This window comes from Ranitomeya variabilis, chromosome 1 (assembly GCF_051348905.1).
Source record: "Ranitomeya variabilis isolate aRanVar5 chromosome 1, aRanVar5.hap1, whole genome shotgun sequence".
Lineage (NCBI taxonomy): Eukaryota > Metazoa > Chordata > Amphibia > Anura > Dendrobatidae > Ranitomeya > Ranitomeya variabilis.
Genome location: NC_135232.1, coordinates 221349920 through 221363050, shown reverse-complemented (window position 1 = coordinate 221363050; position 13131 = coordinate 221349920). Strand labels below are relative to the sequence as shown.

Here is a 13131-nt window from a genome sequence, read left to right as displayed (position 1 = left end):
TTAAGGGTCACTTCCGTCTTTCTGTCTGTAACTTCCGTCTGTCTGTCTGTCTGTCCTTCTGTCTGTCACGGATATTCATTGGTCGCAGCCTCTGACTGTCATGGAATCCAAGTCGCTGATTGGTCGTGGCAAAACGCCCACGACCAATCAGCGACTCGCACAGTCCGGAAGAAAATGGCCGCTCCTTACTCCCCGCACTCACTGCCCGGCGCCCGCATACGCTGTCCAGTCACTGCTCACACAGGGTTAATGCCGGCGGTAACGGAGCGCGTTATGCCGCAGGTAACGCACTCCGTAACTGCCGCTATTAACCCTGTGTGTCCCCAATTTTTTACTATTGAGGCTGCCTATGCGGCATCAATAGTAAAAAAATGTAATGTTAAAAATAATAAAAAAAACAAAAAAACTGCTATACTCACCCTCCGTAGTTCGCCGAGCCGCTGGCGCCAGCCGCCATCTTCCGTTCCCGGCGATGTATTGCGAAATTACCCAGAAGACTTAGCGGTCTCGCGAGACCGCTAAGTGTTCTGGGTAATTTCACAATACATCCTGGGAAAGGAAGATGGCGGCGGCGCCAGCGGCTCGGCGGAGCTTCGGTGGATCCCAAATGTCGGTAACCGCTTCCTGGATCCAGGCGCCAACGGAAGGTGAGTATATAACTATTTTTTATTTTAATTCTTTTTTTTTTTTAATTTAACAGTCATATCAGTCCCACATTGCTATATACGTGGGCTGCGCAATATGCAACGTGGCCTGCGCAAAATACTACATGGGCTGCGCAATATACTATTTGGGCTGCGCAGTATAATACGTGGGCTGCGCAATATACAACGTAGGCTGGGCAATATACTACATGGGCTGCGCAATATACTACGTGGGCTGCGCAATATACTAAGTGGGCTGCGCAATATACTAAGTGGGCTGCGCAATATACTATGTGGCTGGGCAATATACAACGTGGGCTGGGCAATATACAACGTGGGCTGGGCAATATACTACGTGGGCTGCGCAATATACTAAGTGGGCTGCGCAATATACTAAATGGGCTGCGCAATATACTATGTGGCTGGGCAATATACAACGTGGGCTGGGCAATATACAACGTGGGCTGGGCAATATACTACATGGGCTGCACAATATACTACATGGGCTGCGCAATATACTACATGGCCTGCGCAATCTACTACGTGGGCTGCGCAATATACTACGTGGCCTGCACAATATACTACGTGGGCTGCGCAATATACAACGTGGCCTTATTACAGTGTCTGACTATAGGGGTGCTGCCTCATTACAGGGTCTGACTATGGGGGTGCTGCCTTATTACAGGGTCTGACTATGGGGGTGCTGCCTTATTACAGGGTCTGCCTATAGGGGTGCTGCCTCATTACAGGGTCTGACTATGGTGGTGCTGCCTCATTACAGGATCTGACTATGGTCATTACAGGATCTGACTATGGGGGTGCTGCCTTATTACAGGGTCTGCCTATAGGGGTGCTGCCTTATTACAGGGTCTGCCTATAGGGGTGCTGCCTTATTACAGGGTCTGACTATGGGGGTGCTGCCTTATTACAGGGTCTAACTAAGGGGGCTGCCTTATTACAGGTTCTGACTATGGGGGCTGCCTCATTACAGGGTCTGACTATAGGGGTGCTGTCTCATTACAGGGTCCGACTATGGGGGCAGCCTTATTACAGGGTCTGACTATAGGGGAGCTGCCTTATTACAGGGTCTGCCGCCTTATTACAGGGTCTGCCGCCTTATTACAGGGTCTGCCTATGGGGGTGCTGCCTTATACTACAGAGTCTGCCTATGGGGTACTGCCTTATTACAGGGTCTGCCTATATGGGGGTGCTGCCTTTTTACAGTGTCTGCCTATGGGGGCTGCCGTATGCTATAGAGTCTGCCTTTGGGGAGTGCATTATACTATTTTGTGGACTATTTGGTGCATTATCCTACTGTATATGGAGGCTATCTAGGGGGCCATCATACAGTATGGAGATTATAGTGTGGGGGTCATTATACATTGTTGGAGCCATCAAACAGTTTGGAGGCTACTAAGGAGTCAGTATACTGTGTGGGTGGTACTATACAGTTAGGGGGCATTATACTGTGTATAAGAGAGCATCATACTGTGTATAGGGGAGCTGTACAGGGGAGACTCGGGACATTATTAAATGTAAAGTGGGCACTTGTTGTTATAGGGGAACTCAGGTTACTGTGGCTATCAAAGGGGCACACAGGGCACTATTACTTTCTAGGGGCAAAATATGGGCACTGTTTTCTAAGGCACTTGCACCCGGCATTACTATATTGTAGAGAGTTGCTTTAGAATTTAGAGGGCACAGAGAATCACACAGCAGTAATAGGGACATACGGCAGCAGCGGCTCAGTATTGCGGTATCAGGTGCAGTAATAGGGACACATACAGCAGCAGGGGCTCAGTATTGGGGTATCAGGTGCAGTAATAGGGACACATACGGCAGCAGCGGCTCAGTATTGGGATATCAGGGGCAGTAATAGGGACACATACGGCAGCAGGGGCTCAGTATTGGGGTATCAGGTGCAGTAATAGGGACACATACGGCAGCAGCGGCTCAGTATTGGGGTATCAGGTGCAGTAATAGGGACACATACGGCAGCAGCGGCTCAGTATTGGGGTATCAGGTGCAGTAATAGGGACACATACGGCAGCAGAGGCTCAGTATTGGGGTATCAGGTGCAGTAATAGGGACACATACGGCAGCAGAGGCTCAGTATTGCGGTATCAGGGGCAGTAATAGGGACACATACGGCAGCAGAGGCTCAGTATTGGGGTATCAGGTGCAGTAATAGGGACACATACGGCAGCAGAGGCTCAGTATTGGGGTATTAGTTGCAGTAATAGAGACACATACGGCAGCAGCGGCTCAGTATTGGGGTATCAGGTGCAGTAATAGGGACACATACGGCAGCAGAGGCTCAGTATTGGGGTATTAGGTGCAATAATAGGGACACATATGGCAGCAGCGGCTCAGTATTGGGGTATCAGGGGCAGTAATAAGGACACATACGGCAGCAGCGGCTCAATATTGGGGTATCAGCAGGATGAGGAGTTTGTGCAGGTTGGGAATAGATGATGATGGGGCTGGAATATGAGAAGTGAAATGTGTCTTTGTTATTTTCTCTGCAGACGAGTCCAGGCTGGAAGGAGTTGTCATGTCGGTCTGGGCCAGATGGAAAAGACGAGAAAAATGAACGATTCCATCAGAAAGGACGTCAGCGGTAAGACATTATCTGTAACTGTGCTGTGATCTGTTATACTGTATGTTCTGTAGGACTGGTATCTACCACTGACCATATGGTGGTAATATCCATGTTGGTCTTTATATAGAGATTATCCTCAGTAACAGCGCGGTCATCTGCTGAAGTTCTCCTCCACTATTAGGTCGGCGTCACACTCAGAGTATGTAACTACGGTCCGTTTTTTACGGCCGTAATACGCAGAAATGTTCCCAAAATAGTGATCCGTATGTCATCTGTAGGCAGGGTGTGTCAGCGTATTTTGCGCATGGCATCCTCCGTATGTAATCCGTATGGCATCCGTACTGCGATATTTTCTCGCAGGCTTGCAAAACCGACATCTAATGGATTTATGTGCTCAAATGTTCGTTAAAACATATATACAGTATATATATAAATATATATATATATATATATATATATATATATGTCATTGAGACACATATATATATATATATATTCTGTATTTATATTTAATTCAGCGTGAGATATGTGAAAAGCCGCTAATTCAATTACCGGCTTTTTCTTTCTCCTTCCCAAACCCGACAGGATATGAGACATGGTTTACATACAGTAAACCATCTCATATCCCTTTTTTTTGCATATTCCACACTACTAATGTTAGTAGTGTGTATGTGCAAAATGTGGGCACTCTAGCTTGTAAAATAAAGGGTTAAATGGCAGAAAAAATTGGCGTGGGCTCCTGTGCAATTTTCTCCACCAGAGTGGTAAAGCCAGTGACTGAGAGCAGATATTAATAGCCTAGAGAGGGTCCATGGTTATTGGCCCCCCCTGGCTAAAAACATCTGCCCCCAGCCACCCCAGAAAAGGCACATCTGGAAGATGCGCCTATTCTGGCACTTGGCCACTCTCTTCCCACTCCCGGGGAGCGGTGGGATATGGGGTAATGAAGGGTTAATGTCACCTTGCTATTGTAAGGTGACATTAAGCCAGATTAATAATGGAGAGGCGTCAATTATGACACCTATCCATTATTAATCCAATAGTACGAAATGGTTAATAAAACACACACACATTATTTAAAAGTATTTTAATGAAAGAAAAAACAGGTTGTTTTAATATTTTATTATACTGGTAATCCACCTGAAGACCCTCGTTCTGTAACAAAGGAAAAATAAAAAAACAATATCTCATACTTTCCGACGCTCAGGTCAAGTCCCACAAAGTAAATCCACCTGAAGGGGTTAAATCATTTTACAGCCAGGAGCTGTGCTAAAGCAGTGCTCGTGGCTGTAAAACCCCCGGGAATGAATGGATTGCAGGGGAATGACCTGTAGTTACCTTGAGTTGCGGTGAGGTGCCCTCTGCTGGATGTCCTCATGAACTGGAGCCTGGTAAAAGTTCCCACGCTCGAGTTCATATGAGGACATCCAGCAGAGGGCGCCTCACCGCAACTCAAGGTAACTACAGGTCATTCCCCTGCAATCCATTCATTCCCGGGGGTTTTACAGCCACAAGCACTGCTTTAGCACAGCTCCTGGCTGTAAAATGATTCAACCCCTTCAGATGGATTTACTTCGTGGGACTTGACCTGAGCGTCGGAAGGTATGAGATATTGTTGTTTTTTTATTTTTCCTTTGTTACAGAACGAGGGTCTTCAGGTGGATCACCAGTATAGTAAAATATTACAACCTGTGTCTTTATTTCATTAAAATACTTTTAAATAATGTGTGTGTGTTTTATTAAACATTTTGCACTATTGGATTAATAATGGATAGGTGTCATAATTGACGCCTCTCCATTATTAATCTGGCTTAATGTCACCTTACAATAGCAAGGTGACATTAACCCTTCATTACCCCATATCCCACCGCTACATGGGAGTGGGAAGAGAGAGGCCAAGTGCCAGAATAGGCGCATCTTCCAGATGTGCCTTTTCTGGGGTGGCAGGGGGCAGATGTTTGTAGCCGGGGGGGGCCAATAACCATGGACCCTCTCTAGGCTATTAATATCTGCCCTCAGTCACTGGCTTTACCACTCTGGCGGAGAAAATTGTGCGGGAGCCCACACCATTTTGTTCCGCGATTTAACCCTTTATTTTACAAGCTACAGTGCCCAAATTTTGCACATACACACTACTAACATTAGTAGTGTGGAATATGCAAAAAAAAAAGGGATATGAGATGGTTTACTGTATGTAAACCATGTCTCATGTCCTGTCGGGTTTGTGAAGGAGAAATGAAAAGCCGGCAATTGAATTACCGGCTTTTCTCTATAACACCGCTGCGTATTTCTCGCAAGTCACACTGCTGGTCCGTGTGTAATCCGTATTTTTCTCGCCCCCATAGACTTTCATTGGCGATTTTTTTGAGCATTACGGTGACAAACGCAGCATGCTGTGATTTTGTAAGGCCGTAGAAGACCGTATAATACGGATCGGTAAAATACGGCTGATAGGAGTTGGGACATAGGGAATCATTGGGCCGTGTGTTATGCGTATTTTACGGGTGTATTTTCTGTGCTCATACGTCCGTAAAACTCGCCAGTGTGACGCCGGCCTTAGGGTGCGTCATCCAGTTGTAATCAAGGTTACCTGGTTAGGGGCCCACTCAGAAAGTTCGCCCCCCCCCCCCCCCCCCCCGACCAAAACCCTAGCTACGCCTCTGCTACTGTCTTACCATTGCTTAGATTCTATGTAAATTCTGCCTACTTACCCACCCTTAAGGTACCGTCACACAGCAGCGATCTGGATCCCGCTGTGCCATCGCTGATTGGAGCTAGAAGTCCAGAACTTTATTTCGTCGCCAGGTCGGCGTGTATCGTCGTGTTTGACATCAAAAGCAACGACGCTAACAATGGATGTAATGGAGCTAACAACCAGTAAGAACGAGAAGTGAGTCGCCGTTACGTCACTGGATCTCTCCTGCATCGTTGTGGAGCTGCTGTGTTTGACGTCTCTACAGCGACCTAAACAGCGACGCTCCAGCGATCGGCTCGTTGTCTATATCGCTGCAGCGTCGCTGAGTGTGACGGTACCTTTAGGTGTATGTGGCAAACACAACCCTGGGATGACCCCTCTTAGCAATAGTGCCATTATTTTTGCTACAGAAGTGACTCTATGCTCAGTGTGCCTCAGTGTTACTGATCTGTTTGGCTAAAACATGCCACAATGAAAAGTGCAATCAGAGCCCAAAACAGACAATCAATTTTTCTAACAATTCAAAGTAATGATGATTGTAGTTCCACTGACATGCGATCAGCTCATTACTGGTTGTACTATGTGAAAAAAAGAAGACAATCAGTGCTACTGTATCAGAAACCATTCAGCAGAGCACAACACAGACAGCTGGAAGAAACTTGGGGAAACCCGGGGGCAGCCTTGTCCCACTGCTTCCATGTAGCCTCTCCCGAATAAAACAGCTCAGGCTGGCAGATCATGGGTTACAGAAGCCCATAAAGTGACACAGTGTAATTACTGGGCTGCAGTGTTGCCGGGTAGGGAGCTCCGATCTACAGACACAGAAAACTAGTAAAATGATGTCAGCCTGTGCATCAGTAATGGCACCCGCCCGTGCACTCACCACAAGTACAGCAACACTCCTGCAGAGATCACCCACTTCAGTGTGCCCAGAGGTACGCTCCTAATCCGGAGCTCCGTATCCGTGCTGTACTCACACAACGACATGACCCCGGAGGCGGCGGCTCCACTGCCCCAGAACTGCAAGCAACTTCCACAGGACTCCGGAGGAACACGTCACGGGCCGTCCTCACTGCCGAGGGAAGAGCACGACACTGAGACTTCCTAGTGCTGAGAGGAGAGGACTGCGCTAGTTTCTCACTGCTGAGGGGGAGGACTGCACAGTGCACTAGTATCTCACTGCTGAGGGGGAGGACTGCACTAGTATCTCACTGCTGAGGGGGAGGACTGCACTAGTATCTCACTGCTGAGGGGGAGGACTGCACTAGTATCTCACTGCTGAGGGAAGAGGACTGCACTAGTATCTCACTGCTGAGGGAAGAGGACTGCACTAGTATCTCACTGCTGAGGGAGAGGACTGCACTAGTATCTCACTGCTGAGGGTGAGGACTACACTAGTATCTCACTGCTGAGGGGGAGGACTGCACTAGTATCTCACTGCTGAGGGGAGGACTGCGCTAGTATCTCACTGCAGAGGGGGAGGACTGCACTAGTATCTCACTGCTGGGGAGAGCACTGCACTAGTATCTCACTGCTGAGGGAGAGGACTGCACTAGTATCTCACTGCTGGGGGGAGGACTGCGCTAGTATCTCACTGCTGAGGGGGAGGACTGCACTAGTATCTCACTGCTGAGGGGGAGGACTGCACTAGTATCTCACTGCTGAGGGGGAGGACTGCGCTAGTATCTCACTGCTGAGGGGAGGACTGCGCTAGTATCTCACTGCTGAGGGGGAGGACTGCACTAGTATCTCACTGCTGAGGGGGAGGACTGCACTAGTATCTTACTGCTGAGAGGAGAGGACTGCACTAGTATCTCACTGCTGAGGGAAGAGGACTGCACTAGTATCTCACTGCTGAGGGGGAGGACTGCGCTAGTATCTCACTGCTGAGGGGAGGACTGCACTAGTATCTCACTGCTGAGGGGAGGACTGCACTAGTATCTCACTGCTGAGGGGAGGACTGCACTAGTATCTCACTGCTGAGGGAGAGGACTGCACTAGTATCTCACTGCTGAGGGAGAGGACTGCACTAGTATCTCACTGCTGAGGGGGAGGACTGCACTAGTATCTCACTGCTGAGGGAGAGGACAGCACTAGTATCTTACTGCTGAGAGGAGAGGACTGCACTAGTATCTCACTGCTGAGGGAAGAGGACTGCACTAGTATCTCACTGCTGAGGGGGAGGACTGCACTAGTATCTCACTGCTGAGGGGGAGGACTGCACTAGTATCTCACTGCTGAGGGGGAGGACTGCACTAGTATCTCACTGCTGAGGGGGAGGACTGCGCTAGTATCTCACTGCTGAGAGGAGAGGACTGCACTAGTATCTCACTGCTGAGAGAAGAGCACTGCACTAGTGTCTCACTGCTGAGGGAGAGCACTGCACTAGTATCTCACTGCTGAGGGAAGAGGACTGCACTAGTATCTCACTGCTGAGGGGGAGGACTGCACTAGTATCTCACTGCTGAGGGGGAGGACTGCACTAGTATCTCACTGCTGAGAGGAGAGGACTGTGCTGGTATCTCACTGCTGAGGGAGAGGACTGCACTAGTATCTCACTGCTGAGAGGAGAGGACTGCACTAGTATCTCACTGCTGAGGGAAGAGCACTGCACTAGTGTCTCACTGCTGAGGGGGAGGACTGCACTAGTATTTCACTGCTGAGGGAGAGGACAGCACTAGTATCTCACTGCTGAGGGAGAGGACTGCACTAGTATCTAACTACTGAGGGAAGAGGACTGCACTAGTATCTCACTGCTGAGGGGGAGGACTGCACTAGTATCTCATTGCTGAGGGAAGGGCACTGCACTAGTGTCTCACTGCTGAGGGAGAGCTCTGCACTAGTATCTCACTGCTGAGGGAGAGGACTGCGCTAGTATCTTACTGCTGAGGGGGAGGACTGCGCTAGTATCTCACTGCTGAGGGGGAGGACTGCACTAGTATCTCACTGCTGAGGGAGAGCAATGCACTAGTATCTCACTGCTGAGGGAAGAGCACTGCACTAGTGTCTCACTGCTGAGGGAGAGCACTGCACTAGTATCTCACTGCTGAGGGAGAGGACTGCGCTAGTATCTTACTGCTGAGGGGGAGGACTGCGCTAGTATCTCACTGCTGAGGGGGAGGACTGCACTAGTGTCTCACTGCTGAGGGGGAGGACTGCACTAGTATCTCACTGCTGAGAGGAGAGGACTGCACTAGTATCTCACTACTGAGGGAAGAGGACTGCACTAGTATCTCACTGCTGAGGGAAGAGGACTGCGCTACTATCTCACTGCTGAGGGAGAGGACTGCACTAGTATCTCACTGCTGAGAGAAGAGCACTGCACTAGTGTCTCACTGCTGAGGGAGAGCACTGCACTAGTATCTCACTGCTGAGGGGGAGGACTGCGCTAGTATCTTACTGCTGAGGGGGAGGACTGCGCTAGTATCTCACTGCTGAGGGGGAGGACTGCACTAGTGTCTCACTGCTGAGGGGGAGGACTGCACTAGTGTCTCACTGCTGAGAGGAGAGGACTGCACTAGTATCTCACTGCTGAGAGGAGAGGACTGCGCTAGTATCTCACTGCTGAGGGAGAGCACTGCACTAGTATCTCACTGCTGAGGGGGAGCACTGCACTAGTATCTCACTGCTGAGGGAAGAGCACTGCACTAGTATCTCACTGCTGAGGGAAGAGCACTGCGCTAGTATCTCACTGCTGAGGGAGAGCACTGCACTAGTATCTCACTGCTGGGGGGAGGACTGCACTAGTATCTCACTGCTGAGGGGGAGGACTGCACTAGTATCTCACTGCTGAGGGGGAGGACTGCACTAGAATCTCACTGCTGAGAGGAGAGGACTGCACTAGTATCTCACTGCGGAGGGGGAGGACTGCACTAGTATCTCACTGCTGAGAGGAGAGGACTGCGCTAGTATCTCACTGCTGAGGGAGAGCACTGCACTAGTATCTCACTGCTGAGGGGGAGCACTGCACTAGTATCTCACTGCTGAGGGAAGAGCACTGCGCTAGTATCTCACTGCTGAGGGAGAGCACTGCACTAGTATCTCACTGCTGAGGGGGAGCACTGCACTAGTATCTCACTGCTGAGGGAAGAGCACTGCGCTAGTATCTCACTGCTGAGGGAGAGCACTGCACTAGTATCTCACTGCTGGGGGGAGGACTGCACTAGTATCTCACTGCTGAGGGGGAGGACTGCACTAGTATCTCACTGCTGAGGGGGAGGACTGCACTAGTATCTCACTGCTGAGAGGAGAGGACTGCACTAGTATCTCACTGCTGAGGGAAGAGCACTGCACTAGTGTCTCACTGCTGAGGGGGAGGACTGCACTAGTATTTCACTGCTGAGGGAGAGGACAGCACTAGTATCTCACTGCTGAGGGGGAGGACTGCACTAGTATCTCACTGCTGAGGGAAGAGGACTGCACTAGTATCTCACTGCTGAGGGGGAGGACTGCACTAGTATCTCACTGCTGAGGGGGAGGACTGCACTAGTATCTCACTGCTGAGGGGGAGGACTGCACTAGTATCTCACTGCTGAGGGGGAGGACTGCGCTAGTATCTCACTGCTGAGAGGAGAGGACTGCACTAGTATCTCACTGCTGAGAGAAGAGCACTGCACTAGTGTCTCACTGCTGAGGGAGAGCACTGCACTAGTATCTCACTGCTGAGGGAAGAGGACTGCACTAGTATCTCACTGCTGAGGGGGAGGACTGCACTAGTATCTCACTGCTGAGGGGGAGGACTGCACTAGTATCTCACTGCTGAGAGGAGAGGACTGTGCTGGTATCTCACTGCTGAGGGAGAGGACTGCACTAGTATCTCACTGCTGAGAGGAGAGGACTGCACTAGTATCTCACTGCTGAGGGAAGAGCACTGCACTAGTGTCTCACTGCTGAGGGGGAGGACTGCACTAGTATTTCACTGCTGAGGGAGAGGACAGCACTAGTATCTCACTGCTGAGGGAGAGGACTGCACTAGTATCTAACTACTGAGGGAAGAGGACTGCACTAGTATCTCACTGCTGAGGGGGAGGACTGCACTAGTATCTCATTGCTGAGGGAAGGGCACTGCACTAGTGTCTCACTGCTGAGGGAGAGCTCTGCACTAGTATCTCACTGCTGAGGGAGAGGACTGCGCTAGTATCTTACTGCTGAGGGGGAGGACTGCGCTAGTATCTCACTGCTGAGGGGGAGGACTGCACTAGTATCTCACTGCTGAGGGAGAGCAATGCACTAGTATCTCACTGCTGAGGGAAGAGCACTGCACTAGTGTCTCACTGCTGAGGGAGAGCACTGCACTAGTATCTCACTGCTGAGGGAGAGGACTGCGCTAGTATCTTACTGGTGAGGGGGAGGACTGCGCTAGTATCTCACTGCTGAGGGGGAGGACTGCACTAGTGTCTCACTGCTGAGGGGGAGGACTGCACTAGTATCTCACTGCTGAGAGGAGAGGACTGCACTAGTATCTCACTACTGAGGGAAGAGGACTGCACTAGTATCTCACTGCTGAGGGGAGAGGACTGCGCTACTATCTCACTGCTGAGGGAGAGGACTGCACTAGTATCTCACTGCTGAGAGAAGAGCACTGCACTAGTGTCTCACTGCTGAGGGAGAGCACTGCACTAGTATCTCACTGCTGAGGGGGAGGACTGCGCTAGTATCTTACTGCTGAGGGGGAGGACTGCGCTAGTATCTCACTGCTGAGGGGGAGGACTGCACTAGTGTCTCACTGCTGAGGGGGAGGACTGCACTAGTGTCTCACTGCTGAGAGGAGAGGACTGCACTAGTATCTCACTGCTGAGAGGAGAGGACTGCGCTAGTATCTCACTGCTGAGGGAGAGCACTGCACTAGTATCTCACTGCTGAGGGGGAGCACTGCACTAGTATCTCACTGCTGAGGGAAAAGCACTGCACTAGTATCTCACTGCTGAGGGAAGAGCACTGCGCTAGTATCTCACTGCTGAGGGAGAGCACTGCACTAGTATCTCACTGCTGGGGGGAGGACTGCACTAGTATCTCACTGCTGAGGGGGAGGACTGCACTAGTATCTCACTGCTGAGGGGGAGGACTGCACTAGAATCTCACTGCTGAGAGGAGAGGACTGCACTAGTATCTCACTGCTGAGGGGGAGGACTGCACTAGTATCTCACTGCTGAGAGGAGAGGACTGCGCTAGTATCTCACTGCTGAGGGAGAGCACTGCACTAGTATCTCACTGCTGAGGGGGAGCACTGCACTAGTATCTCACTGCTGAGGGAAGAGCACTGCGCTAGTATCTCACTGCTGAGGGAGAGCACTGCACTAGTATCTCACTGCTGAGGGGGAGCACTGCACTAGTATCTCACTGCTGAGGGAAGAGCACTGCGCTAGTATCTCACTGCTGAGGGAGAGCACTGCACTAGTATCTCACTGCTGAGGGGGAGGACTGCACTAGTATCTCACTGCTGAGAGGAGAGGACTGCACTAGTATCTCACTGCTGAGGGAAGAGCACTGCACTAGTGTCTCACTGCTGAGGGGGAGGACTGCACTAGTATTTCACTGCTGAGGGAGAGGACAGCACTAGTATCTCACTGCTGAGGGGGAGGACTGCACTAGTATCTCACTGCTGAGGGAGAGGACTGCGCTAGTATCTCACTGCTGAGGGAGAGCACTGCACTAGTATCTCACTGCTGAGGGGGAGGACTGCACTAGTATCTCATTGCTGAGGGAAGGGCACTGCACTAGTGTCTCACTGCTGAGGGAGAGCTCTGCACTAGTATCTCACTGCTGAGGGAGAGGACTGCGCAAGTATCTTACTGCTGAGGGGGAGTACTGCGCTAGTATCTCACTGCTGAGGGGGAGGACTGCACTAGTATCTCACTGCTGAGGGAGAGCAATGCACTAGTATCTCACTGCTGAGGGAAGAGCACTGCACTAGTGTCTCACTGCTGAGGGAGAGCACTGCACTAGTATCTCACTGCTGAGAGAGAGGACTGCGCTAGTATCTTACTGCTGAGGGAGAGCACTGCACTAGTATCTCACTGCTGAGGGGGAGGACTGCACTAGTGTCTCACTGCTGAGGGGGAGGACTGCGCTAGTATCTCACTGCTGAGAGGAGAGGACTGCACTAGTATCTCACTACTGAGGGAAGAGGACTGCACTAGTATCTCACTGCTGAGGGAAGAGGACTGCGCTACTATCTCACTGCTGAGGGG

At 50.6% G+C, this 13131-nt stretch overlaps 1 protein-coding gene across 2 annotated transcripts in view; it reads right to left on the bottom strand.

The window, feature by feature from the left end:
- The window catches only part of P2RX7 (purinergic receptor P2X 7), a 117810-nt gene extending 110797 nt beyond the window's left edge, over positions 1–7013 (bottom strand). Inside the window, exon 1 of one of the 2 annotated variants that reach the window (XM_077292920.1) lies at positions 6825–7013. In XM_077292920.1, coding sequence (XP_077149035.1) covers positions 6825–6928 — 104 coding nt within the window. In that variant the 5' untranslated portion in view covers positions 6929–7013. The remainder of the gene's footprint in view (positions 1–6824) is intronic. The other variant, XM_077292923.1, reaches the window with a different exon arrangement.
- Positions 7014–13131: the final 6118 nt, after the last annotated feature.